Below are 26,506 nucleotides of genomic sequence, written 5' to 3'. Positions count from 1 at the left end.
TTGTTGTTCATAAGTCAATTTGCCGATTGTGCAAGTACATTCCAACATGTCAGAGTCGACTCTTCTTCATCAGAAGTCAACTTCTCTTAGCCAAACTTATGAAAACTTAATCTTTGAAGTGTTTTGGCTTAGCATCTTAAGAGGATTTTTTCTATTGACATTTTCTTCATGGTGAATATTTAGAAAATTCTATATCCACTCTTGAAACACATGATTAGTATTATAATTACTCAATATTTTGTAATCATCAAAATCAATCATAAGATCAGTAGATGTGGTATTAGATATATATTATCATCCTCCTAATCATTGACTGATCAGATGTGAAGGTGCATTATTTTGTACTACATCTAGACTAGTTATAATCTAAAAACCAATACACCAAGAGAGGTGCAGACCAAAATACTAAAAGTGTATATCGATACTCCAAGGATGCAAGATCAAATAATTAATAAATAGATCATAGGGGCTAAGAGCTGATAGCCTAAGGCAAGATTGCTAATAAAAAAGTCCAAAAATAGTGGTCCACTACTCATGACCTGGAAGGGATAGATATACTATCCAAAAAGTGAGAAGAGCGGTAGCACTATCTACCATATATGGCAATAATAGGTTATGTATCACCCCCTTGCTTGGTAAGCGTGATAATACTACAGCTAATATTTGGTGGTTGCTCGGCAATATTTGGTTGTAGAGAAATGCAATCTAAACTAAATTAGTTATTGTTCCAAAATTTCAAACAATCTTATTTGTTAAAATAATGAAATAAAATAATATAACCATCATGTGCCTTGAAAAAATCATTAAAAAGACTTATTTAGATGATTAGGCTAAAAATCCAATAAAATTCATAGATTGGGACAGCATAACTAGTAAGACCATTGGATTATAATGTTGTATCAGTCTAACCCATGAATTTTTTAGGATTTTCAGTCCAATCATCCAAACATGACCTAAATGATTAATACCTAATTTAAATATGCATTGGATTCTAATTTCACAAATATTATACATGCATATTACCAGCATACATGCATAATAGATTCCAATTGGTTGTGCAACTTAGGTTAACATCCAAAAAATTGAGGGTGGTTGGTTTGGCTGATAACATAATAATTTTCCAAAATTATCATAGCCAAGGAATTTTACTCCCTGCATTATCTATTATACTTTTTCTTCTCCAAAACATAAATCTGATATTTTTCCGGGTGAAAGATTAGGCAAGGCCTCATCGCTTTCATTTAAATAAATACAAGTATGTCACATAGAGTAACGGGGATGAATAAAAGTGAATAAAAGTCAAAAAGCAACATGGCCAATCATTATAAGAATGGTATAGATGAAAAAGCATCCCTGAGAGGAGAAGCGGCAAATCTAGTCCGATCTTTCAACAAGAGGATCACATCTTACAGGGCGTTCGCAGTTGATCCTGCTTCTTTCCTAAATGATTTGTTATTTTTGTGAATCCAAATTATTGGAACATATAACTGCTGCTGAACTTGTCCCAATCACATTATCAGGATCTTCATTTAGTCAAACTATCAAAATCAAAATAAATAAAAGCAACGGTCCATCATTTACTGGGGCTTTCTGACCAGATACCGCTTGGTACAAAATGACATATTTTTCACATCAAGTTTTTCTACTGAGATCCACCGGATTCCAAACACCGTTTCATTCCATAATTCCCGTAAGATGGCAACTTTAGGCCCACTCTTACAGGTAATTATCATCAAAAAATTTTATTAACCAATTTATCTATATTTTTAAATTTTTAAAATAAAAAAATTATTTTATATGAATAGTATTTATTTATAAAATTTAAAAAAAAATTATATACTTAAAAAATGACTAAATTATTTTTTCATCAGTCAATAAATAGATATTTAATTTTATTCATAAAAGAGTCGACTTTTATTTTCAATGTCTGTATTATGAATGCCCAATAACTCAATTGTCCACTTTCTTCATATCTAAGAAGTATAAAATATATTATGAAAAATATTGATAAATTTTAGCAACTTATTTAAAAAAATAATAATCCAAAAGAACATAAATAATAGATTTTTAAATCACTTTCTCATGTATCAAAAAATAGAGATAAATTATTTTTTTATTCAAATATTATTTAAAAAATATTTATCTAAAAATATAAATTTTTAAATAAATTTTAAATTCATAAAAGAATGACATTTTATATTTTAATTCTAAGAAGGTCCACTTTACCTATAGTTGGAAATAATTCTTTGTGCACCTTAGACGGTGTAGAAAATCTGACATAGAGCGCACCATCTTATCCCATTGGTCTACATAACCATCACTTTCCAACACATATTTAATATCTGTAGTTTTATTTTTTTATTTAAAATTTTAAATAACAAAAATATCTTAATTTTTTGAAAAAATTATATTATCCTATGTCCATACTATGACATCCTGTCTCCAGAAATTTATAATTTTTATCCATAAAATATCATAATATAATGCATGATGTCATAATATGTATAAGATAATATAATTTTTTTAAAAAATAAAAATATTTTTATCATTTTAAATTTTTAAATGAAAAAATAAAGCTGTAGATATTAAATATGCATAGGATAGCGGTCAAAAAAAAAAATATTCGTTCCATATTATGACATCTTGAGTTAAATTACATAATATATCATAGAATATCATAATATACCGTAGAATGTCATAAAATTTTTATATAAAATATTATAATATGATATAGTATGTTATAATATATTATAAATTATTATTATTTTTAAAAAATAAAAAATATTTTTATTATTTAAAATTTTTAAATAAAAAAATTCTGAGATTTAAATGGGCGTTAGGAAGCAGAAAACAGACTACGTGGACCAACCGGACAAGCCGGTGCGCACATGATTTCCTTTGGGGTTTACAAAATAAAAGGCTCCAGTTTTACCATAAACCCTTGGACCAAGCCCCAGGCCATGTCCTCCTCTCCTCCTTCCCTTTCCGAGGCCCAAACCCTAGCTCCGACCACCGATCACTCCTCCGCTCCACTTCCTCCTCCTCTCTCCGGTGATTCCGACCGGCCAAATTCCTCCTCCGTGGTGGCGGTGGCGGCGGAGAGTGGTGATGAGGAGAAGAACGGAGGAGAGACTGGCGAGGGCGGAGAGGAGGCAGAGGAGGAGGCGGAGTGCGGGTTCTGCTTGTTCATGAAGGGAGGAGGTTGCAAGGAGGCGTTCATCGCGTGGGAGAAGTGCGTGGAGGAGGCCGACAAGACCGGCGAGGACGCCGTCGACAAGTGCTTCGAGGTCACCACCCTCCTTAAGAAGTGCATGGACGCCCACGCCGATTACTACGCCCCCATCCTCGTGGCCGAGCAGGTCGCCGCCGCCGCCGCCAATTCCGCCTCCTCCCCAGGCCCTGAGAAATAGAAGGTCATTGCCTGCACTTCTTTCTCTTAGTTTTTTTTATATGATACATCCTTTGACATTAGATTCCTGGATCGTCGATCCTGAGCTCAGATTTTGACAAATCTTGGAATAATTTGATTTTGAGGAAGCTTTGGTGTAGGATTACATGCGAGGTCTTTCTTCATATGTAAACTGGAAAAAAATTGAAATGATACACAAATTTTGGTTCCAGGTCGAGCATTTCTGCTTTGATTCTAGATCTTGGCTGAGTTTGTCCTGTGTTGTAATGATCTTAAGCATTTGGTGCCACGGAGTTCTCGTTCTGATTATGTTCTATATTTTGCTTCATTGTTCTCTGAATGCAGTCTTATGATGAAATTACTTGTTGGATTAGATGCGTGGTTTATGCTACTGATCCAAAATATTGGGTATACGGATTGGCAGTGTTCACTTCTTTCTTTAAAAAGGGAAAAGGACATATGCTGGTGCTCTTATGGATATAAATTATTGAATAGAATTCTAGTTGACAAAAAGAGCAGCATAATATGGAGTGGAACAAACAAATCCATCGAATTTATGGGATTCTTGGCTTAGATTAATTCCAGTTGTGAGAGTGCTATGATATGTATCTTTCTAATATCTGGTTGTGATGAGAGTTCACTGTGAGCATTTGATTAGCCATTATTATTTTTGTTATTTTTTGGTAAAAATATGATGTTTATCACCCTGTCTTTGTTGGCTGTGCTGCCAATCATATCTTCTCAATGAACTGGTCCAATTGGATTTTGATCTTTGTTTTTTCTCTTTGGTGGATCGCTATGACTCATTCTGGTTTTTAGACCTAATTCATTTTGTATTCTATCCAAGAAATGTCTTAAACATTTTCCATCTCTAGTGTGCAGTCAGTTTCTCCCCTCTTCTGGCTTGATAATCAGTAATATATAGTTGTAGAGTCCTATGTTTCAATTGAGCTTTTTAATTTGTACATAATAATGTTATAGGCTAGATTGCTCTGGTCTAGCATGCCATGATGATCATTATTTATTGTTTAAAAAAAAAGTTCAGTAATATCTTTGCCAGTCTGTCAATGATGAGAACTCTCGTCTTAAAAATGTGTATAAGAAAAATCACAAACAATCTTTCTCTTCAACCCTCCCATTTGTGGTAACAAACCTGGATCCATTATGAGATGTAGTGCAGGTGCCTACCATAACCTGGTGGACAATGTGATTTACGACAAGCAATATTTATTTGCAATATGTCATAAAGTTAGACATTCAATTGTATAATGTTGTCTAGGAGAATATAATAATAGGAACTTTACAAAGATAAAGTAATTTAGATATATTTATTCTTTTAAATTTTTTAATGATCTAATAAGTTACTCTATATGAGAATAATTGATTATTTAAAACAGTTTGAAGGTTTAGAAGGCAAAGTACTTTATGCTGGCTGTTGGATGCTAAGTATGAATCCTAGCATTAGTTGTTGTGGATGGGCTACAAGCTTAGATCATCAAATCATGAAAGGTCAGTTTAAAAACACTTGACTTTTTATTGTCAACATTTTCTTTCTTTCATAAGCTACAGCTTACCATAAATGTTTCATAAAATAATGTTTTGTACAGATAGCTTTCAAATTTGGTTTTTGAAAATTTTCTATCAACTATGGTGATAAGTCTTTCTTTCAGTTTGAGATTTTAAATCTCAATGCCTTGCTTGAGCAATCTCATTTGGTACAAAGGCTTGTATGAACCCGATCGACTGAAATTGCAAAGACTAGAAATAAGGGTGGGAATTTATGATCAGACCCATCAATCCGACCCGCAAACAATCGGTTTTAAGTAGATTCGAGTTTGACATAAATAGGTTTGGGTCATAAATGGATCAAACCTATCTAAACATGTTTATTAAATCGGTTGGGTTCATATTTTAATCTATGACCAGTTTAATAATTAGTTCGAATTATGACCTGCCCCATTTAGCCCATTTAAGACCTGTTTAACCCATTTAAAATCTGCTTTACCTGTTTCTATCCTGTTTAACCTGATCTGCTTATCCCGTTTAACCCATTTAAATTCATTTAATCTGTTTAAAACCCACTTAACCTATCTAACATGTTTAACTTAATTTGTTTAGTAAACAAGTTATGCCGGTTGGGTTACTTGTTTAATAAACATGTTAGGTTCAGATATGAAGTTTTAACATGTTTAATAAATAGGTTAGTTTTGAATTAACGTTTTTTTGACCTGACTCGCATCCAATGTGACCCGTATCCAACCCATCCCGAACCGATTGGCACCTAACTAAAAACTAGAATTCTGCGGTATAAGATATTTGATGACCTAATTTTATATATAAAGTCCATTCTTTCGTTATGTATTGAAATGATAAAGAATATGGAGCATTGTCGCCTGGAACTGACTTGTCATTATAAGCTTGTCATAAAGAAAGAAAAAAATAACGTGATTGGAAAGCAAGAACAGCAGTCACTTAAAGTAATTCTAATTAATTTTATCGAATTTAGTTGTTATTTCTATTCATGATATGCCATTAAAAAAAATGATTTGATTCCTTTTTTGATACAAAAATCTTGTATAGCAGTATTTTGTGGTCACCTACGAATAGAATTCTTCCAGAAAAGAGATAGTACATGCCTTTTCCATAATTTTGTTTTTTTATTAAGGAAATGTAATCATTTTAGCAAGTACTTCCCATGCCTTTTATTACTGTTCGTTTAGAAGACCTAAAACTTTTAGTATAGATGCACAGGGACTTTATGCAGTCAGCTGAAGTAACCTCACTCCTAGGAAGGTTAGGAGGAAATGATCTACAGCATTCTGAGCTGAGTCAAAGTAATCCAGGCATCACCGTGTGGCAAACAACTTTTAACTTCCTATAATTGTTAAACTTTGTGGATCTGGTTTTATACTCCTGTTTGAGTGTATTCCAGTCGATTTACAATGAGAATCGGTTTTAAAAGCAAAATACTTTTACATTACCTGCTGCAATGCATCAACCATATATCCTAGCATTTGATGATGATCATGGTCTGCAAACCTAGATCAGCAAATTGCCGAAGCTCATAAATAATTTTTGGTGCTCGGCTCATAAACAGGCCGAGCCTGAACAGGGGTGATAATAGAATTTAAGGGAAGCTTGGCTCGGCTTGTTGAAAGCTTGCTTAGAGCTTTTATGAGTCAAGCCTGAACAGGATATCTCAAGCTCGGCTCAATCTGGAGCCAAGCTTGACCAGCTCCTTTGTCTGCAGCTGCCATGCCCAAGCAGCCTGATACATGGCTGGTTGGCACCCTACTTGTCATATGGTCAAAAATAACAAGATTGAGAAGCGAGAATTGCAGTGTTGAACTTAAGAATAATTCCTATCCATGGCATTTAAAAGAATTGTTTGATTCCTCTTCTGATACAAAACTGTTTTATGGCATTTAAAAGAATCACCCACAAACAGCACTCTCCAGGAAGTATAGGATATACCTTCTATATGATAATTTTAATGTGTAAGGAAATGCATTGACCTCTTACCACAAAAAAAGAAAAGGGGAAAAAAAAATGAATTGAGTATGACTGTGCCTCATGTATTACTTTTGGTTTGGAAGACCTTCTAAAACTTTGAGCTGCAAAATGATTTTATGCAGTTTGGTGAAATAATCTCAATCCTAGGAAGATTAGGATATGATGACATACAGAATTGTGAGCTGAGCTAACGTCTAATTCTGGCATCACTTGGGCTCATGAATTGTGAGAACTTTTGTATATGGTTCTCTGCTTCTGTTTGAGGGTATTTTAGTATGCTTAGATGAGTATCAGTTGCATAACCAAATTGTATCCATCGTGATCTTAAATTCGTGAAGGAACACCTTGATCTTGCTTTTCACATAGCTTGTCTAATTTCATGTATCATTTTTCTTTTTAAAAAAGAGGACATTTCACGTATCAAAACTTATAAAAAAAAAAAAAAAGAAGAAGAGAGAGAGGACAAAAAGGTAGTCCTCTTTGTTGTTGTTTTCTGGCTTCTTTCTGTGGGTTTCTGAATAACTAAATCTCAGTAGCATGACTTATTGTCAAAATAGTCTTTTGACCATGCAAGATACTGCTTGTGTCTTGGGGGAGTAGGTTGCCAAAGATCATTATTTGTTCCAGTAGTCCATCACCACCTTGCCATTGCTCACATCCACGCCGATCAGCAGCCCCGCCCTCACCATCCTCTGGGCCTGCACAAATTAGTCTTTGAACCCCTGACAGATCACGTCGTTAGAGTTCAGGTACAAATTTGGAGACCAGTTGTACGGTCCCTTCCCCAGGTTAAAACCCTTCAATGGGTCCCCTGCTAAGTTCTCAATCTTTTGCTTCGCCCCTTTCTTCTTCTTATCTTTCATGGTCGCAAAGCAGGGGAATGCCAGGTTAGAGAGGAAGGTGTCGAAGTTCTCGAGCTTCGAGTTGGTGGAGACTGGAGAGCAGCACATATGGCGGCATAGGCTCCAAGGGAGTGGCCAGCCTGCCATAGCTTTAAGATGTCCGATGAATGTGTATATTTTGTAATTCACATTACTCTTTTTTTTTTTGGTAAATATAACACTTTATTAGTACTCACGAGCAGAAATTACAAGCCTGAACGGTCTTGTTGCAAAAATACAGCAGCAAGATGGGTAACTGTTGCAAGGAGGGAATATAAAAGAGCACATATATAGGAGATGAATACATGTTAACGTTGTAGAGTAAGATGGGATAACCACCGAAATCAATTAGCTGGATAAGAATCCAATTAATGGGAAATATCAGCCACCAAGGAAACAAGAAATCGGTCCAACTGAGAAATATGTGGGCTGACTCCATGCGCTGTGAAGGTGATTCAGTGCTGAATGGAATGGAACACAGGACTTGAGAGCTCCAAATCAGAGGAGAAAAGTGAAGAAAGCACCATTGAAGATCTTCAAACCAGACGACATTGAAGATGGATATCCCATGAAGAATCCAGCCTTTAGAAATGAATATTGCAGCAAAATTAGTAGTAGAATAGTTAAGTATCCTGCACCTAGGGCAACATATGGACAATGAAGAACTAACAGTGCTAACACAATAATACACATGAGAAACCCCAGAGTGAGTGTGTGTGTGTGTGTGAAAGAGAGAGAGAGAGAGGAGTAAACAGGCAACAAGCAATATTCAAAAACATTAGCCATGTTGATAATAAGCAATAGAAGAAGCATTACCTGCCAAAATTTCGTGCCAAATCCTGATGGATCATGAGGATATAGAACAACATCACTTGGAAAAGCATACTTGGCAACCCAATCAGCAGCCTGAATTTTCTCCTTGCATATATGAGACACTTTAAAATGCTAAAAAGATTGGGCCCAATATCGAATATCTAGCATCTATGGAGACAAAGCAAATCTATTAAGGGACAATGCCTTCAACCAAGAAACAACCACAGCAAAATCACTCCGAAGCCAAATCAAATGAGAACGAAAAGTAATTGTAAGAATTAGCATATCCAACCATGCCCCAATGAGATCAGCAAATGGAGCTGACGATGAAGTAATTTACCACCTGCAACAAGCAACCGACCATTATGATCATGGATAATATAGTTTCCAGTAGCCTGATGATCTCAAATAGTACTATCAAAATTGATAATTGTTGGGATCTACTGTCCATTGTATGGAACCATCTCCTCCATCCAATCGTGAGGTTTTGTCCGCTTCGGAGCGGAGCCCAGGCCTTTGGCCCGGTCAGCATCCCGCTCCTCACGGTTTTGCCCCGCAAAAGGCGTCTCACGTGGGAGAGGGAGAACTCGCACTAATAAGCAGTAGGCTCTCTTGATTGTATCCGGTATGGGACTTTCAGGCTCGATGCCCATCTCACAACAGCCCCCCAGCAAAGGAGCGTACTGCTGCAGGTAGGGGACGGGTCCCCACAGACGGCGCCAATTGTTGAGGTCTACTGCTCATAGTACGGAACCATCTCCTCCACCCAATCGTGAGGTATTGTCCGCTTCGGAGCGGGGCCCAGGCCTTTGGCCCGCTCAGCACCCCGTCCCTTACGGTTTTGCCCCGCAAAAGGCACCTCACGTGGGAGAGGGGAAACTCGCACTAATAAGCAGTAGGCTCTCTTGATTGTATCCGGTATGGGACTTTCGGGCTCGATGCCCCCGATGCCCATTCTACAACAGCCCCCCAGTAAGGGAGCGTACTGCTGCAGGTAGGGGACGGGTTCCCACAGACGGCGCCAATTATTGAGGTCTACTGTCCATAGTATGGAACCATCTCCTCCATCCAATCATGAGGTATTGTCCGTTTTGGAGTGGGGCCCAGGTCTTTGGCCCGATCAGTACCCCGTCCCTCACGGTTTTGCCCCGCAAAAGGTGCCTCACGTGGGAGAGGGGGAACTCGCACTAATAAATAGTAGGCTCTCTTGATTGTATCCGGTATGGGACTTTTGGGCTCGATGCCCCCAATGCCCATCCCACAACAATAATGAGCACCCCAGAGGTAGGTAGAACCATCGGCTGTGAAAACAGCAAAGAAAAACTCCAGTACCTAAACTGGGTGCTCAAAGAAGAAAGGACAGAAGCTGCACGAAATTAGTTATGATAAAAGCAAATACATTATCTTAACAAGACCAGCAGTTGGGACTGTTTATGTTGAAAAAGCTTCCGATTTCTTGCATTTCAAATAAGACACTCTATGCAGGCTATCACAGCTTGAACCTCCTTTCTTACCAAGATGTTTGCTAAATGAGATAGTAGCATCGGTAAAGAGAGAGGTTGAGGGCAGCTAAACACCTGGCTCAACAGCGTCCAATAATGAATAGTAAAAGCATAATTAATAATAGCATGTTGATAGTCCTTAATCAAAGTAGGACATAAATCATAGGCCGAAGAAGAGAGAGGCAGGATATCTCAATAAAGCAATATCTCTTTGGAAAGCAATTGCTGATATAGAAGCTTCCAACAAAAGCATTGAACATGCTCAGCGAGATAGAGATGCCAAACCCAAGTAAAATTACAAGACATAAATTACAATTGAGATGTATGAAAAACACGATCAAGATCTTTGGAGAAAACTGATAATATCCAAGATGAGGCCCATCCAAGCTAATCAGACTATTTACCATGTGCAAGGGACAAAGACAAAATATTGATCATCATGTCAGCACTAAATATGCACAATAACAAGGAAATATTTCACATATTATTAGGTAGAATAAAGTTGGCTACTGAATTATGAGATCGGATCCAATCCAAGGCCTTTCCCGCATGTCACATAGGGGTCCGCATATTATAGACCCATGGCCATTCGCACGGGCAACCGTGTGCAACCCCATCATGGAAGGAAAAAAAAGGAGCAACCCCATTATGGAAGAAAAAAGAGGAAGAAATGTAGAACCCTCTGCTTCGATTTGAAACAGAACCCTTCTCCCTCATTCTCCTTCTCCCATGCCCTCTCTCCTGCTCTCTCTCTCTCTCCCTCTCTTGCGCTTGCTCTCTCCCTCCCTCTATCTTTCTCTTGCACTCTCTTCCTTCCCCAGCATTCCCTCTCTCTATCTCCTGTGCCTGTCTCTCTCGTTCTCTATCTCCCACATTTTCTCTCTTTCTCCCTCTGTCTTGCCCTCTTTAATACCGTGAACTCGCTCCCCTCCCCTGTGTTTTCCCCGCTATAGCCCTCTCCTCTTCATTTCTTGCTTCCTTCCACCTCTGTTTGTGTGAGTGCGTTAAAAAATAGGAAAACAAAAAAAAAAAGAAAGAAGGAATACAGGAATGCTCTTCTCCTCTCTCTTTCTCTCTCTTTCCCTCTTCTTCATTTCCCTTTCTTCTCTTCTTATTTCTTGTCGTTGCTTTGGTGGTTGTGGCTGTAGCTATGGGGGAGCTCTTCATTAAAGCAGGTAGGATTAAGAACCCCTTTTGTATTGTTTGGCTGATCTCAATTAGAGGTTAATGAGTAGATATTAGAACTCTTGGTATATAGTTAAATTCTGTTAGGAATTAAGTACTAGATGGTAGAATTTTTATATGTAATTGATTCCTATTATGAGTTAGTTAGTAGATGATAGAATGAGTAGTGAAGTTAGAAAAATAGAAATTTTAAACATTGTAATAGAAAAAATTTGAGAAAGTGGATGCATTGTATTTGGAGATGGACTGGCTCTATCCAGTTTGAATCCATAAATTTTAATTCTGTATTGATTAGATAATTTGCGCCAAAAATTTAACTGGAGATTATTGACTTATAAATCGACTTAAGAGTAAAATTTGAGAATTTTTAGATGAGTTTAGTTAGGATAAATAATTAATAGATTGGGACCTTTGTTGAGAGAAGGATGAAAAAGAGGATATTGTATCTCTTCTCTTTCTTTATTCTTCCTCAAAATAGAGAAATCCTAAGAATTGAGACTTAAGAAAGTTGAAAAAATCGTTAGAAATTAGTTTAAATTTTGTTAGCACTTGTTAACTTAGTTATTGTTATGGATTATCATGTTCCAACAAATTTTGATGGAGCAGTTAATTATTCAGTTATCAGCAATTTTGAAATCAGTAATATTTATATTATATAATTAATCAGAATTAAATGAATATTTAGATCATCTTTGATGTGATACAAATTATTGTAAGTTATATTTGTCATGATCAATCTGAATCAAGTGAGAATCATCTTATTTAGTTGAAATAATACAATCTATTATAGGTACATTCAGATCAGATTGTGCATGAAATTGTTATATCTTCTTGATATGATGTGAATTGCTTTAATTGATTTTGGATCTAATCATATATGAAATTTATATATCATGAATAATTGATCGGTGAATTGAGATTTATAAGTTGAATTGAATGATGTTACCTGCTATGATCAGATCAAACTTGATAAATTATGATTATTATCTGTTGAAATATATGTATCATAGCTATATCAAGTTGTAACAAATTATATTAAGTTATAACAAGTTACATCAAAGCTGTATTAAAGATGTATCGAAAAGACAAAAAATATATGAATTATATATAATTATTGATATGTATCACTTGACTCTCGGTCTTACTGTGTGTGATGTCCAAACCTGAGATCCCAATCGTAAGGGTGATCATGGTGATATTGAGATCCTTGCCATAGAAGGTAAGTGTGGATTGACATCCTTACCATGGGAGGTAAGCATGGATCTGAGATCCCTTGCCATAAGGGAGAATCATGGTGCCGCAATAAAAGCTGTAGAGCTTAAAGAATTAGATATCCATATTTAATTGTAGTATTATGAAATTGAGTATATATTGAACTTATATCTTATCTATTGATTTCATGTTATAGAAAAGTTGACATAAGATCGCATCATAAATATCTTTGATTGCATAACTTTGATATTCATCAGAATGATATCACATTTTGTATGATGCATTTGAGTTACATATTATCATGATTTAAATCTATTTTATAAATATATCTGTTACTTATTGAGCCATAAAGCTCAATAAATTTTTACCTATTATTTTCAGATTTCAAGACTAGTTTTGGGGTCAGATCTTGAAGTTTTGAAGTTGCATATAGAAAGTGAGGCCGATTTGTGAAAGGTGGTTAGTTTTCGAAGATAGTAAATGTATAATGATATTTGAATAAAATTGATATAAATTACTGTAAAAGTTGAAATTAAAGTTAATATATGTAATAGTTTAGTTGTTCTATTAATACTACTACCTGTGCGATGAATATACTATCTTGGATATTATATTGATGTTTTGCCATGTTGGATACCTTGCATGCCTATAAAGACAGTACTATGTAGGTATACGATGGCTATTCATATTTTTAAATTTTATTTTAATTTAAATTCGAGATCAAGGGTATGATAATTAAAGTGGTATTAGAGCATAGATTTAGTTTATAGGAATATATTAGAATCAAGACATGTATTAAGCATAAGTGGGGTAATAATTAGATAATAAGATATAAAAACTTGTCCTTGTTATTTTAGACATAGTTGTTGATCTTATATTTCAATCTATTTAAAATTTTAAAATAAGTTCTCGATGATGTTTTAATAATACATTGAAGATGGTATCAATGGTGTTATGAATGTTGATAGTAATATTAATAAATTACAGTATTGAAAAATCCTCCTATGATTAGAATTCATCATACTAAAAGTGAGCTATTAATTATCATTTAAGTAATTTTGATGTTTATGAATTACTAGCATTTTGCTTAACAAGCATAAGTCAGGATTGTATATTTATGTTGTTAATAATTCTTTTGATGAATAAAATATGTGAGTATTGTTATTTCTTGTTATGTAGAATGTTAATATTGATCAGCTGAAATTCGGATAGTATATATATGTGTGTGTAAAAAAAAAAACTTATATACCACAATCTTGGAGAATAGAGAACTAAAATTAAGGAATACTACAGGATATGGACATGTAAGAGTATGATTTTGGGTTGCAATAAAGAAAATCAGATGAATTCAAATGCTTGAAGTAATCTGAATAGGTACAACTAGAGTATTCGAGAATTAGAATAGATTAGAATAATATAGTAAGTGGTGGATGGTAACTCATAAGTCACATGAAGATTTTTTGTGTATAATTATATGAGGAACAATCTTAGAAAGAAATACTCAATTGTATGATAATCATTTAGTAGATTTTATTTTTAATTAGAATTATGTTATATAAGCAACTAATTTTGTGATGCTAATTGCAAATAATGGAGATAGTTGATATATCCTCAGATAATATTAATTAAGGTAATAAGGAAGCTGGGACTGCTAGATCTAGTATATAGGTTAGAGATGAATGAAAGATAATTTCTTAAATTCTTTGTTGAGATCGTTGTTAGTAGGAAAGATCAACCCCATGAAGTTATAAGAACTGTGAGTCCTTCTGAAATGGAGCAACTAAGGTCGAAAGAGCATAAAGCAATCTATGCTTTTAATACTTTGAAGCATGAGTTCTACTTGAGTATATGGGATGTTAATTCCAGACATAAAGTATTATAAACAATCTTAATGAATTTAGAAAGAAATTTAATATTTGGAATGAATTATAAATGACATAATAAGCTTAAGTAAAATTCTACTATTTTATATAATTCTTTGCATAAGAAATAGTATAAATATGTAGATAGTTATAAAAGATTGAAATTATTTTTAATAAAAATTTCTCTAAGAGCATATAGGTCGAATAACAAATATCTAAAACTTTGATTGGCAACTAGTGATACAAATAATAGAACTAAAGCTCTTTTGAGCATTAGCATATTTGGTGGCAAACTTAAAAGTCAATTAGATCTAATATTATTATCTGTTTGAAAATTCATAATTTATGGATTATGAAGGAGGTATGTAGTGGATAAGAGCTAAGTTATGATTTAAAAAAAAAAAGCTATATATTTACTGACTATAGTAATTGTTGGTGCAAAAATCCGCTTGCGCCGGAGAAGCTGGAGTCGAGGGAGTCGCGGTCGCCGCCGGGACCTGCAAAGGAAGTCTAAACCGGAGGTGGGGTTGCTCCGACAAGACCCTCCGACGCTCAAGTCAGTTCTCTGCCTCAACAAGAATGGAGTGCTCGAACGGAGAATTTAGCAGAGTTTTGAGATGAAAAGTGAGAGCTTATAGAATAACGTATCTGGAGTTTCTCTTTTATAGACGGAGAGGGCAACAGATTGATAGCGACGTCTGTAACCGTCTGGTGGTGGGCCGCCCAGAGTCAAGAGGAATTTATTGCGGAGAGTAATGGAGTGGGGTCGTGGCTATCGCCGTGGCTCGTCACGTGGGATCAGTTACGGGGAGTGGAGCGGCGTCTGCTGTCGTGACTCATCTGGGGGTGGTGGAATCGCACAGGATCCACCGTAGGGAGTGGAGCAGAATCATGGCCGTTAATACGGCCTGTCAGGGAGTAATGGAGCTGCGTAGGGTTCGCCGCAGGGAGTGGAGCAGTGTTGTCCGTTACTGTGGCCTGCCAGGGGGTCTAGATTGGTCGGTCAAAGTTCGGTTAGAGTCGGTAGCGAGGTCCGGTGCTTGTAGAAGTTTGGACGAGGTCTTCCCGCAGTCGGAATAGAAGACGGAGCCTGGCTTCCGTAGGAATCCGGACGGAGTCTACTTGCAGTCGGGGTCATGGACGGAGTCCGACTCCCGTGGGAGTCCGGATGAAGTCTGTCCGCAGCCGTTGGAGTCGAGGGCGAAGCCCGGCTCCCGTAGGAGTCCGGGCGGAGTCTTTCTGCAGCCGTTGGAGTTGAGGACGAAGCCCGGCTCCCGTAGGAGTTCGGGTGAAGTCTTCCTGCAATTAAAGTCGAAGGCGAAGTCCGGCTCCCGTAGGAGTCCGGACAGGGCTTACCAGTAGTTGATGTTGAGGACGGAGCCCGGCTCCCGCAGGAGTCCGGACGGAGTCTACTTGCGGTCGAAATTATCGGCGGAGTCTGGGTCCCGTAGGAGTCCGGACGAAGTCTGTCTGCAGTCGTTGGAGTCGAGGACGAAGTCCGGCTCCCGTAGGAGTCCGGGTGGAATCTTCCTGCAATTAAAGTCGAAGGCAAAGTCCGGCTCCCGTAGGAGTCCGGATGGATCTTACCGGCGATTGGAGTTGGCGACGGAGCCCGGCTCCCGTAGGAGTCCGGGCGGAGTCCCTCTTGAAGTTGGAGTCGTGGGCGGAGTCCGGCTCCCGTAGGAGTCCGGACGGAGTCCTCTCGGAGTTGAAATCGCGAGCGGAGCCCGGCTCCTGTAGGAGTCCGAGCGGAGTCCCCTGCAATTAAAGTCAGGCGCAAAGTCCGGCTCCCATAGGAGTCCGGACGGAGCTTATCGGCAGTCGAGGTTGGCGACGGAGCCCGGCTCCCGTAGGAGTCCGGGCGGAGTCCCTCTTGAAGTTGGAGTCGTGGGCGGAGCCTGGCTCCCGTAGGAGTCCGGGCGGAGTCCTCTCGGAGTTGAAGTCGCGGGCGGAGCCCGGCTCCCGTAGGAGTCCGGGCGGAGTCCCCTGCAATTAAAGTCAGGCACAAAGTCTGGCTCCCATAGGAGTCCGGACGGAGCTTACCGGCAGTCGAGGTTGGCGACGGAGCCCGGCTCACGTAGGAGTCCGGGCGGAGTCCCTCTTGAAGTTGGAGTCGTGGGCGGAGCCCAGCTCCCGTAGGAGTCCGGATGGAGTCCTCTCGGAGTTGAAGTCGCGGGCGGAGCCCGGCTCCCGTAGGAGTCCGGGCGGAGTCCCCTGCAATTAAAGTCAGGCGCAAAGTCCGGCTCCCATAGGAGTCCAGACGGAGCTTACCGACAGTCGAGGTTGGCGACGGAGCCCGGCTCCCGTAGGAGTCCGGGCGGAGTCCCTCTTGAAGTTGGAGTCATGGGCGGAGCCCGGCTCCCGTAGGAGTCTGGGCGGGGTCCTCCCGGAGTTGATTCTGCTGAGAACTTCGGCTGTGGGTATTTTGTACCCAACACCAGTCCCCCTACTTTCGAGTTTGAATTTCGAATGAAGGAAGTACAGAGATATAGCCGAAGTTGTCCCCTCGAATCCTGTGCACGGCCGCCTCCATATATTTTTGCATTAAATGTGCGCGCGCCAGAGCCCTTTTTCCGATTATGGCGACCTGAAGAGTCTTTTCGGAACTCCCACCGAAACGCGAGCCCAAGCGTCGCGCTATGGAAATTCGCGAACAGTCAATCCTCGATAGCGGCGAGTGGGACACGCGGGACACGTGGTAAGCACCGATTGGCCTAGGGACACCCGCCGTCATAATTGCGCTAAGATCCGCTGCCTATTTAAACCCCCTACCCTTCCTTCGGGGCTTCATCCTGCCAAAAGGACGGCACCTTTCTTCCGCCTGAGAGCCTAGCTACTCAGCCACTTCTTTGGTGCCCCTGCCAACTCCGAGCGTCCTCCGCGCTGGTCCTTGTCGTCTTCAGTCCCCCTACTCCTCTCCAAGGGGTTTCCCCGTCATGTCCTCCACCCCGGAGGCCATCCTCAAGGGGATGTCAAGGGCTTGGAGGAAGGCGAGGAGGAGAACAGCGGTCGGTGAGTTCTCCGGCCATCGAGCGGCCGCTGAGGGTCCCCGTCGTTTCGAAGGGGGCTCGAGGAAGAATTCCTTCGACAACAGGGGTTTAATAATGGGGACCGTCGGTAAAGGTGTTCTGCCTGAAAATTTTGGAGTAGCAAGACGGGGTGACACCAATCAGGAGGGCAGAACTGCCGTCACAAGCTGTGGCGGGATCCTTGATGTCGTCGGGGCCGAGGGACCAGAAGTGGTCGACGTCGACGGTGGGGCAGTGAAACTTGTTGCGGGGACGGTGGAAGTAGCGCATGCCGACCTTGCCGGAGCATTTTGGACGGTGGCTGTCACGGAGCATTCGGTGATGACGCATATCTCTGGTGCCACCGCTGTCCCCGAGGTGACTCCGGTTCTTCTTGAAACAGGTCTTCGTCGCTGCTGCCGTTGCCCCTACCGCCCCCGGGAATCTATCCCATCCTTTTCCCCCTAAAGTTGGGACTTCGGAGGTGGAGCGAAACAAGATGGGGCGAAAGCCGATGAGCCCGTCACACGCACTGGACAACGCGGCTGGGAAGGACAGAAATGGGAAGAGAAGTTTGCAGCTCGAAGCAGCCTCCGGTGTATCCTTTCCAAACCGTGTTCGCGAGACTTGCAATGATGTATATTTTTTTCTGGCCCACCGGGTCTTGTAACATACATCTTGTTAATTGAAAAATGAAAAGGAGATTTTGTTACTTCATCCGCATCTTGCATCGAATAGTTGTCTGTCAAACTTCTTTATTCTTCTTTCTTCTCTCTTCCTCCTTTTCTTTTTTCCCTTTTTTCTTTTTCTTTTTTTTTTACGGTGTCCTAAGGTCATCGGTGGTCCCTTTTATTCGTGTTGGATTGTCATTTGCCGAGCTCCTTTTCGATTTTTACACCGTTCGAAGGTACCCGATTGCCATTGCACCAACCCATCTTTTCCGTCAATGGTCGCAGGCTCGCCCGGGGCCATTCGGGCTTGGGGTCCCTCTTAGGGCTTGAGTCCGGGGGTCCGAGCTTCTGTCACCCTGAGTAAGTTGTCCTATTTTGCGTCGAAAGCTTCCTTGAAAGCTGGGACTCCTGATGGGAGTCCCAATCCTTGCTGTGACAGGGTTTTCTGTACCTCGGACGCTGTTTGTTTTCCAATTGTCGCTGTTGTGATCCATTGCCTTCCTTTTTCGCTTGGAGTTTTTCTCCGCTGAAGTCGAGGCGAAGTTCGGCTCCCGTGGGAGTCTGGACGAAGAACACTAGCTGTTGAAGTTGGTGACGAAGTCCGGCTCCCGTAGGAGTCCGGACGGAGAATCCCTCTTGAAGTTGGAGTTGTGGGTGGAGCCCGACTCCCGTAGGAGTTCGGACGGAGTCCTCCTGCAATTAAAGTTAGGTGTGAAGTCCGGCTCCCGTAGGAGTCCGGACGGATCTTACCGACGGTTGAAGTTGGCGACGGAGCCCGGCTCCTGTAGGAGTCCGGGCGGAGTCCCCCTTGAGGTTGGAGTCGTGGGCGGAGCCCGGCTCCCGTAGGAGTCCGGGCAGAGTCCTCTCGGAGTTGATGTTGCGGGCGGAGTCCGGCTCCCGTAGGAGTCCGGGCGGAGTCTTCCTTGGCGTCGTGGACAGAGCTCGGCTCCCGTAGGAGTCAGGGCGAAGTCTTCCTGCAATCAAAGTAGGGTACGAAGTCCGGCTCCCGTGGGAGTCCGGACGGGATTTATCAGAAATCAAAGTTGGCGACGGAGCCCGGCTCCCGTAGAGGTCCGGGCTAGGCTTACCACCGGTTGAAGTTGCTTAAGCTATGGCAAGGTTTTCCTCCTGGGGGGCGCATATGGGCGTTGCAGGGCCTCTCCCCCCATCCGGTCTAAAAGAACCGGACCTTTGACTTTGCTCATGTCAGGACGAGGTCCTCCTCCTGTTCCTGACATGGCTGTGGGGGCACGTTAGGGCGCTGTAAGGCCTCTCCCCCCATCCGGTCTAAAAGAACCGGGCCTTTGACTTTGCTCAAGTTAGGGCGAGGTTCTCCTCCTGTCCCTAACAGGGCTGTGGGGGCGCATATGGGCGTTGCAGGGCCTCTCCCCCCATCCGGTCTAAATAGAACCGGACCTTCGACTTTGCTTAAGTTAGGGCGAGGTTCTCCTCCTGTCCCTAACAGGGCTGTGGGGGCACGTTAGGACGCTGTAAGGCCTCTCCCCCTATCCGGTCTAAATGAAACCGGGCCTTCGACTTTGCTCAAGTTAGGGCGAGGTTCTCCTCCTGTCCCTAACAGGACCGTGGGGGCACGTTAGGGCGCTGTAAGGCCTCTCCCCCCATCCGGTCTAAAAGAATCGGGCCTTTGACTTTGTCGGGACGACGTTTCCCTTTCGTTTCTGACACAGTTTGTGCGAATTGTTCAAAGACATACAGGTATGCAACTTTCAATTAAAATGAAGTTATTGGTAGTACACCCGTAAGTTTTTCGAGCTCCACGGTCGCGGGAGGTCGGCTCCTCCGAGTTTCTTAAGATAATAAGTTCCTGGCCGGACTACTTCTTTGACTTCATACGGTCCTTCCCAGTTTGGGGCGAGTTTCCCCCGGTCCTGAGGTTGCGAGAAAGCAGCTCGTCGAAGCACTAGATCTCCTGCTTTAAAGGCTTTGTTCTTGACCCGGGCGTTGTAATATCGAGCAACTTTCTGTCTATAGGCTGCCATTCGAACCTGAGCAATCTCCCGTCTTTGTTCCAGCAGGTCGAGGTTGGCTCTAAGATTTTGTGAATTTTGATGTTAGTCGAATGCCACGACTCGTGCCGACGGGAGTTTAAGCTCAATTGGGATGACGGCTTCCGTACCGAAGGCTAAAGTGAAAGGGGTCTCCCCCATAGATAGCCTCTAGGTAGTTCGATACGCCCACAGCACATGATAAAGCTCGTCCGCCCAAGTTCCCTTCGCTTTTTCAAGCCTTGTCTTAATCCCCTGCAAAAGGGTTCTGTTAGTCACCTCAGCTTCGCCGTTCGCCTGGGGATGGGCTACTGATGTGAAGTTGTGGGAGATGTTTAGATCTTCACAGAATTTGGCGAATTTTGCTCCCGCAAATTGCCGTCCATTATCAGTGATTAGGGTTCTGGGCAGACCGAACCTACACACGATCGACTTCCAGACGAAATCTTACACTTTTGCTTCTGTGATTTTCGCTAGTGGTTCGGCTTCAACCCATTTGGTGAAGTAGTCGATCGCTACAAGGAGGAACTTCCTTTGCCCAGACGCCATGGGAAAGGGGCCAAGGATATCCATCCCCCATTGTGCAAAAGGCCATGGGGCACTCAAGGGTGTGAGCTCGGTGGCGGGCTGTCTCTGGACGTTGGCGTATCTCTGGCATCGATCACACTTTTTGACATATTCAATCGAATCATGATGCATCGTTGGCCAGTAATATCCTTGGCGGAGCAACTTGTGGGATAAAGATCTAGCTCCCAAATGGTTTTCGCAAATTCCTTCATGTACTTCTCACAAGGCGTAGTCAGCTTCTGAGGGCCGGAGACATTTTAAGAGGGGTAAAGAGTATGATCTCTTGTACAATTTACCCTCATAAAGGAGGTATCTGAAGGCTTGATTTCGGAGCTTCCGAGCTTCTTTCGCATCCTGGGGGAGGACTCCATCTCTGAGATAGATTATCAGTGGGTCGATCCAGCTGGGTTCGTGGTCAATTTCCATCACGGACCGCGACTCTTCTGTACTCGGGTGCTTCAGAACTTCAAAGAGAACACCTTTGGGCAACTCGACCGGAGCCAACGTTGCCAGCTTGGAGAGAAGGTCAGCTCTGGTATTCTCCAACCTTGGAATCTGCCTAATGTCGAAGCTGCTAAAGGCGGGGGTAAGCTCCTTTACTTTCTCAAGATATTTGGCCATACTGTCCTCCCGCGCTTCATAACTCCCGCTGACTTGTCCCACCACTAGTTGGGAGTCGCTATGTACCCGGAGTTGACCTATTCCCAGCCCTTTGGCGATCTTTAGTCCTGCGATCAGAGCTTCATATTTCGCTCCATTGTTTGTTGCGGGAAACTTGAAACGCAGAGCATACTCCGCGATGACTCCCTCTGGACTGACCAAGATCAGGCCTGCGCCTGCGCCCGACATGTTGGAAGATCCGTCCACATAGAGGGTCCAAAAGCGATCGGAGGGATTAGCCTCTTCGTTGGGGGAGTTCGGTTGAGACTTCAGGTCGTCAACTTCGCTTTGCTCAGGTTCAGCCTCCTCTGGGATGGTGCACTCTACTACGAAATCCGCCAGTATTTGGGCCTTCACTGCTGGTCTGGGTCGGTAGTTGATGTCGAATTCCGTGAGCTCGATCGCCCATTTTGTCATTCTCCCGGAGGTGTTCGCCCGGTGCAAGACTGCCTGGATCGGTTGATTGGTGAGTAGCGTCACGGTGTGCACTTGAAAGTAGGGTCGGAGCCTCCGAGCTGCAATCAACAAGGCGTAAGTCAGTTTTTCTAATTTGGTGTACCTGGTCTCGGCGTCCCTCAGCGCGCGGCTAACGTAGTAGACTGGTCGCTGGACTTTCGCTTCTTCTTTGACAAGGACGGCCGCGAGGGTCATGGGAGAGACCGCTAGGTATAAAAATAGTTCCTCCCCAGGTTCAGGCTTTGCCAACAGCGAGGGTGAGCCAAGGTAGCTTCTTAACTCTTCGAACGCCTGTTGGCACTCAGAGGTCCAACAGAAGTTCTTCGGCTGCTTGAGGGTTTGAAAGAAGGGCAAGCACCGTTCGGCCGACCTTGCGACGAAGCGATTAAGGGCCGCTATCCTCCCCGTGAGGCGCTGAACCTCTTTGATCGACTTTGGGGCGGCCATCTCCTGGATGGCACGAATTTTCTCTGGATTGGCCTCGATCCCACGTCCTGATACCATGAAGCCCAGGAACTTTCCTGAGGTTACTCCGAAAGCGCATTTAGTGGGGTTCAGCTTCATTCTATATTTTCGGAGAGCGTCGAAAGTCTCCTCGAGGTCGGCGACATGACTTCTAGAAGACTTGCTTTTTACGAGCATATCGTCCACGTAGACTTTCATGTTTCGGCCGATCTTCTCTTTGAAGATTTTGTTCACCAACCGTTGGTAGGTTGCGCCCGCATTCTTGAGGCCGAAAGGCATGACCCTGTAACAGTAAAGGCCACGATTAGTGATGAAAGCTGTCTTCTCTTCGTCTTCCGACGCCATTCTAATTTGATTATAGCCGGAGAACGCGTCCATAAAGGTGAGGAGCTCATGGCCTGAGGTCGCGTCCACCAGCTGGTCGATTCTGGGAAGGGGGTAGCTGTCCTTTGGGCAAGCCTTATTCAGCTTTTTGAAGTCTATGCACATCCTCCACTTGTCGTTTGCTTTTTTGACCAGGATAACATTGGAAATCCAATCAGGATAATTGACTTCCTTAATGAACCCGACCTTGAGGAGCTTATCCACTTCCTCGGCTATCGCCTTCTGCCTCTCCGGGGCATGACTCCGGATTTTTTCTTTCGTCGGTCGATGCTTTGGATCGACGGCCAGATGATGCTCCATGACTTCCGTGTCAATCTCCGGCATGTCCGCTGGAACCCAAGCGAAAACGTCCGTATTTCTTTGTAGAAAATCAATGAGACGCGTCCGCACCTCCTCCCCCAGGTTGGAGCCGATTAGCGCTACATGTTCCGTGTTCCCGTCATTCAAAGGGATCGGTACCAGATCTTCGATTGGGGCGCCCCTCTCTTCGGTGAGGTCATCGCGAGCATCTAGTCCATCGACGGGACAGGGGTCAGATTGATCGCTTCTTTGCAAGGCGATGTTGTAGCAGTGTCTGGCCAGGGCTTGGTCTCTCCGGACCTCTCCGATCCCCTGGTTGGTGGAAAACTTCAACTTCAAATGATAGGTCGATACGACAGCTCGGAGAGAATTGAGGCCAGGTCGGCCGAGGATGGCATTGTAGGCGGATGGCGCCTTCACCATCAAGAAATTCACCAGAGCCCTGGACTGCTTTGGATATTGACCCGCGGCCACAGTCAAAGTTATCATCCCTTCCGTCGGAACGGCGTCGCCGGTAAACCCTACCAAGGGGGAGCTAATCGGCCTCAGATGACCGTTAAGAGCGGACATTTTTGAAAAGACATCGTAGAACAAGATGTCGGCCGAACTTTCGTTGTCGATAAGAATGCGACGGACGTCGTAATTTGCTATATTTAAGGAAACTACGACTGCGTCGTTATGAGGGAATTGGACTCCCTGGGTGTCTTCTTCGGTAAAGGTTATGGGTTCTTCAACCTTTTGCCGATTGGGGGATACAGCCGGTATGTTGGTTGTTTCCCGCTGGGGTCCTCCCGAGATGGTGTTGACGGAATCCATCAGAGGCCGATCGTCCGGCCACCCCATGTCGGTGACCATAGCCGGAGGATGCGGGGCCTGGGAAATCAGGGGCGAGACCGGGGTCTGAGATACAGCTGTGGAGGCCGTGGGTAGTTGTGCGAATGTCTCGCGAGAAGGCATCAGGTGAGGATCCAGTGGGGGAAAGGAGGAGTGGGTGCCGGATAAGATGACCGGAGGCGGATCCGTTGAGCGCTCCTTTAAGAATAAGGGTACTGCGAAGGTTCACCCCTTCCTCTAGCGCCAATCCTGTTGGTGCAAAAATTCGCTTACGCCGGAGAAGCTGGAGTCGAAGGAGTCGCGGTCGCCGCCGGGACCTGCAAAAGAAGTCTAAACCGGAGGTGGGGTTGCTCCGGCAAGACCCTCCGACGCTCAAGTCAGTTCTCTGCCTCAACAAGAATGGAGTGCTCGAACGAAGAATTTAGCAGAGTTTTGAGATGAAAAGTGAGAGCTTATAGAATAACGTATCTGGGGTTTCCCTTTTATAGACGGAGAGGGCAACAGATTGATAGCGACGCCTGTAACCGTCTGGTGGTGGGCCGCCTAGAGTCAGGAGGAATTTATTGCGGAGAGTAATGGAGTGGGGTCGTGGCTATCGCCGTGGCTCGCCACGTGGGATCAGTTACGGGGAGTGGAGCGGCGTCTACTGTCGTGACTCATTTGGGGGTGGTGGAATCGCACAGGATCCGTGATAGCCTATTTCGCAAGTGCACGAAATCGCTCAAGTAATATAATGATAAATAAGAGATCGTTCCCACGAGGACTGAGTTTAATTACCAAAAATGAATGCTGATTTTACTAATATCTAAACGATCGAAACTGAATGATAATGAAAAATAAAATTAACTCTAAAGAACTCAATGAAAGCTGAATCAAAATTCGATTGATAAAGCACTAGGGTATATCTGATTTCACTTGGACCAATTATCAATTCCAGCTATTCCGATTAATAATCTAAATTTAATTATTAATGCAAGGATAAATAATCCTAAATTATTTAATAATCTCTCCCGAGTCTTATTAAATATACTAATTAAAATCTATAATCTATCTTCCAATAGTAAAATAGATTTTAATTAGTTCAACAAGCACAATGATTATTTTCAAGATCCCACAGGTCAAATCTTCTGCTCCCGCTCCAATTATTATTCCTATGATGTTTGTTATTAACTCTAATTTATAATCTTCCTTCCCAGTACCAATTATAAATCGAAATCAATCAAGTACCAAAGATAATAATACTTAAAAGCATTAAGCGCAAATAACAAACAATTGCATTAACAAAGAAAATTAATACAAGATTCTGGAATTGAAATTTAATTCAAGCTACATCAGGTACCCTAGCTAGAAATTTAGCTTTTCATCATAACAAAATCAAACTCAAGTTTACTTGAATAAAACTCCAAAATCATCCTAACAATGAGTTCTAGAAAATAAATTCAAAGTAAACAAGAGAAAGAAAAAACTCTGAAGGAATTGCAGAGCCGAATGAATCTTCTCTTCAAATCTTCCAGATACTCCAAACTCTCCTTGCTTGATTTCTAGCTTTCAAAGATGATTCTCCTCCCTTCCTGCTGGTGTTTTAGGATCCTTAAATAGGGCTAGGGCTAGGGTTAAGATGGTATTTTTCTCATGATTTTATTCTATATATCATTCTTTTTATTTGGTATAGAATCTCTCCTCCTTTGGATAGGTTTTAAGCAACCACCAGCCATCTACTCCTTATGCTGCCCAAATTTTCTGATTTTATTATGATTTCCATAGTAAAAGAAGGAAAGGAGGCATGGTTAATTAGAGGAGAAGAATTTCTTCCTTTCTGGGTCCACAAAATCTGCAAAACAAGGTAAGGTTTCGGCTGCCCAAATCAAGTTTTTCAAGAATTAGTTTCAATTCTTTCTCAGTTTGCTCTTCATGCAGAATTAGTTTGGACTCTGATTTTCTTTCATTTAATTCTTTCCAAGATAGCTCTTTGCCACCCAAAATTAGTTGCCATATCAGATCTTTGTGCCAAGAAATACTAAGAAGAATCTGGGTGTATCGGGTGTTTCTTGTTGTGTCCAACATTGTTACCAACTTCAACCTATTGTAGCCACCTCATTTGGAATCCAAATTCAATTCTGTAAATTATGTTCCTTTCTTGCTTCTCTCAAAATTCTGTAGGATCTAATTTTGTTCAATTTGGAGTCCTGTAGCTTACCTTTTAGGGGTCCTCACACCAAAATATCTAGAATTTAGATTGGTTGACTAGATGGGAGAGATTAACTGCTTGATTTATTTCCTGCACCTCTAGTTTCTTTTCTGGATGATGATGCCAAAAAGGATAAGGTGTGGGGTCCATTGATATCTTGATTTGGTTATTCTGCTTTGAGATGGACTCTGATTTTGATGCAAGACCTGATGACTCCGGATGACAAATCCTGCTGAATCGGACTCAACCATTTTCACTTAATTTGACCTTTAAAACATGGTTAAGCCCAATTAGGTATGACCTGGCTCAATTACCTGTAATTGACATAAAACATATCAGGTTCTTATATTTATTTAGTTAATTATTATACCAATTTTATCAAAATCATTAAAAACTAATAATAATAATTACTATAAAAATACAATACATCAAATACCCCCAAACTTAAGTTTTTGGTTGTCCCCAAGCAAAAGAAAAGTCCAAATAAAAAATGAAGAATCTCAAAAAATTAATGCTAAAAATTTTATTTAACATTAATATACTCAAAATCCATCTAGACACAAAGGAGTAATACCCAAATGCCATGGCTT

General features: G+C 42.0%; 1 protein-coding gene across 10 annotated transcripts; it reads left to right on the top strand.

Moving 5' to 3' along the window:
- The first annotated feature begins 2,930 nt into the window (after positions 1–2,930).
- LOC105059848 (uncharacterized) lies at positions 2,931–12,982 on the top strand. 10 transcript variants are annotated; one of them, XR_012138526.1, is made up of 4 exons: positions 2,932–3,413; positions 4,807–4,918; positions 7,523–7,671; positions 7,799–7,947. XR_012138526.1 is itself a non-coding variant. In XM_073251591.1 (2 exons), the coding sequence occupies exon 1, from the start codon at positions 2,961–2,963 to the stop codon at positions 3,408–3,410; it is 450 nt and encodes a 149-aa protein (XP_073107692.1). In that variant the 5' UTR covers positions 2,931–2,960; the 3' UTR covers positions 3,411–3,413; positions 7,799–7,815. The 10 variants fall into 10 exon arrangements, 4 of the variants coding, with proteins under 4 accessions (XP_073107692.1, XP_073107690.1, XP_073107691.1 ...); XR_002164570.3 differs by lacking the exons at positions 7,523–7,671; positions 7,799–7,947 and adding an exon at positions 12,897–12,982; XR_012138527.1 differs by lacking the exon at positions 7,523–7,671 and having other exon boundaries at positions 7,799–7,941.
- The last annotated feature ends 13,524 nt before the right edge of the window (positions 12,983–26,506 follow it).

The sequence above is a fragment of the Elaeis guineensis genome, chromosome 2 (genome assembly GCF_000442705.2).
Source record: "Elaeis guineensis isolate ETL-2024a chromosome 2, EG11, whole genome shotgun sequence".
In the NCBI taxonomy this organism is placed as follows: domain Eukaryota; kingdom Viridiplantae; phylum Streptophyta; class Magnoliopsida; order Arecales; family Arecaceae; genus Elaeis; species Elaeis guineensis.
The sequence above is the reverse complement of the archived record's forward strand: the minus strand, read 5'-3'. Positions and strand labels throughout refer to the sequence as shown.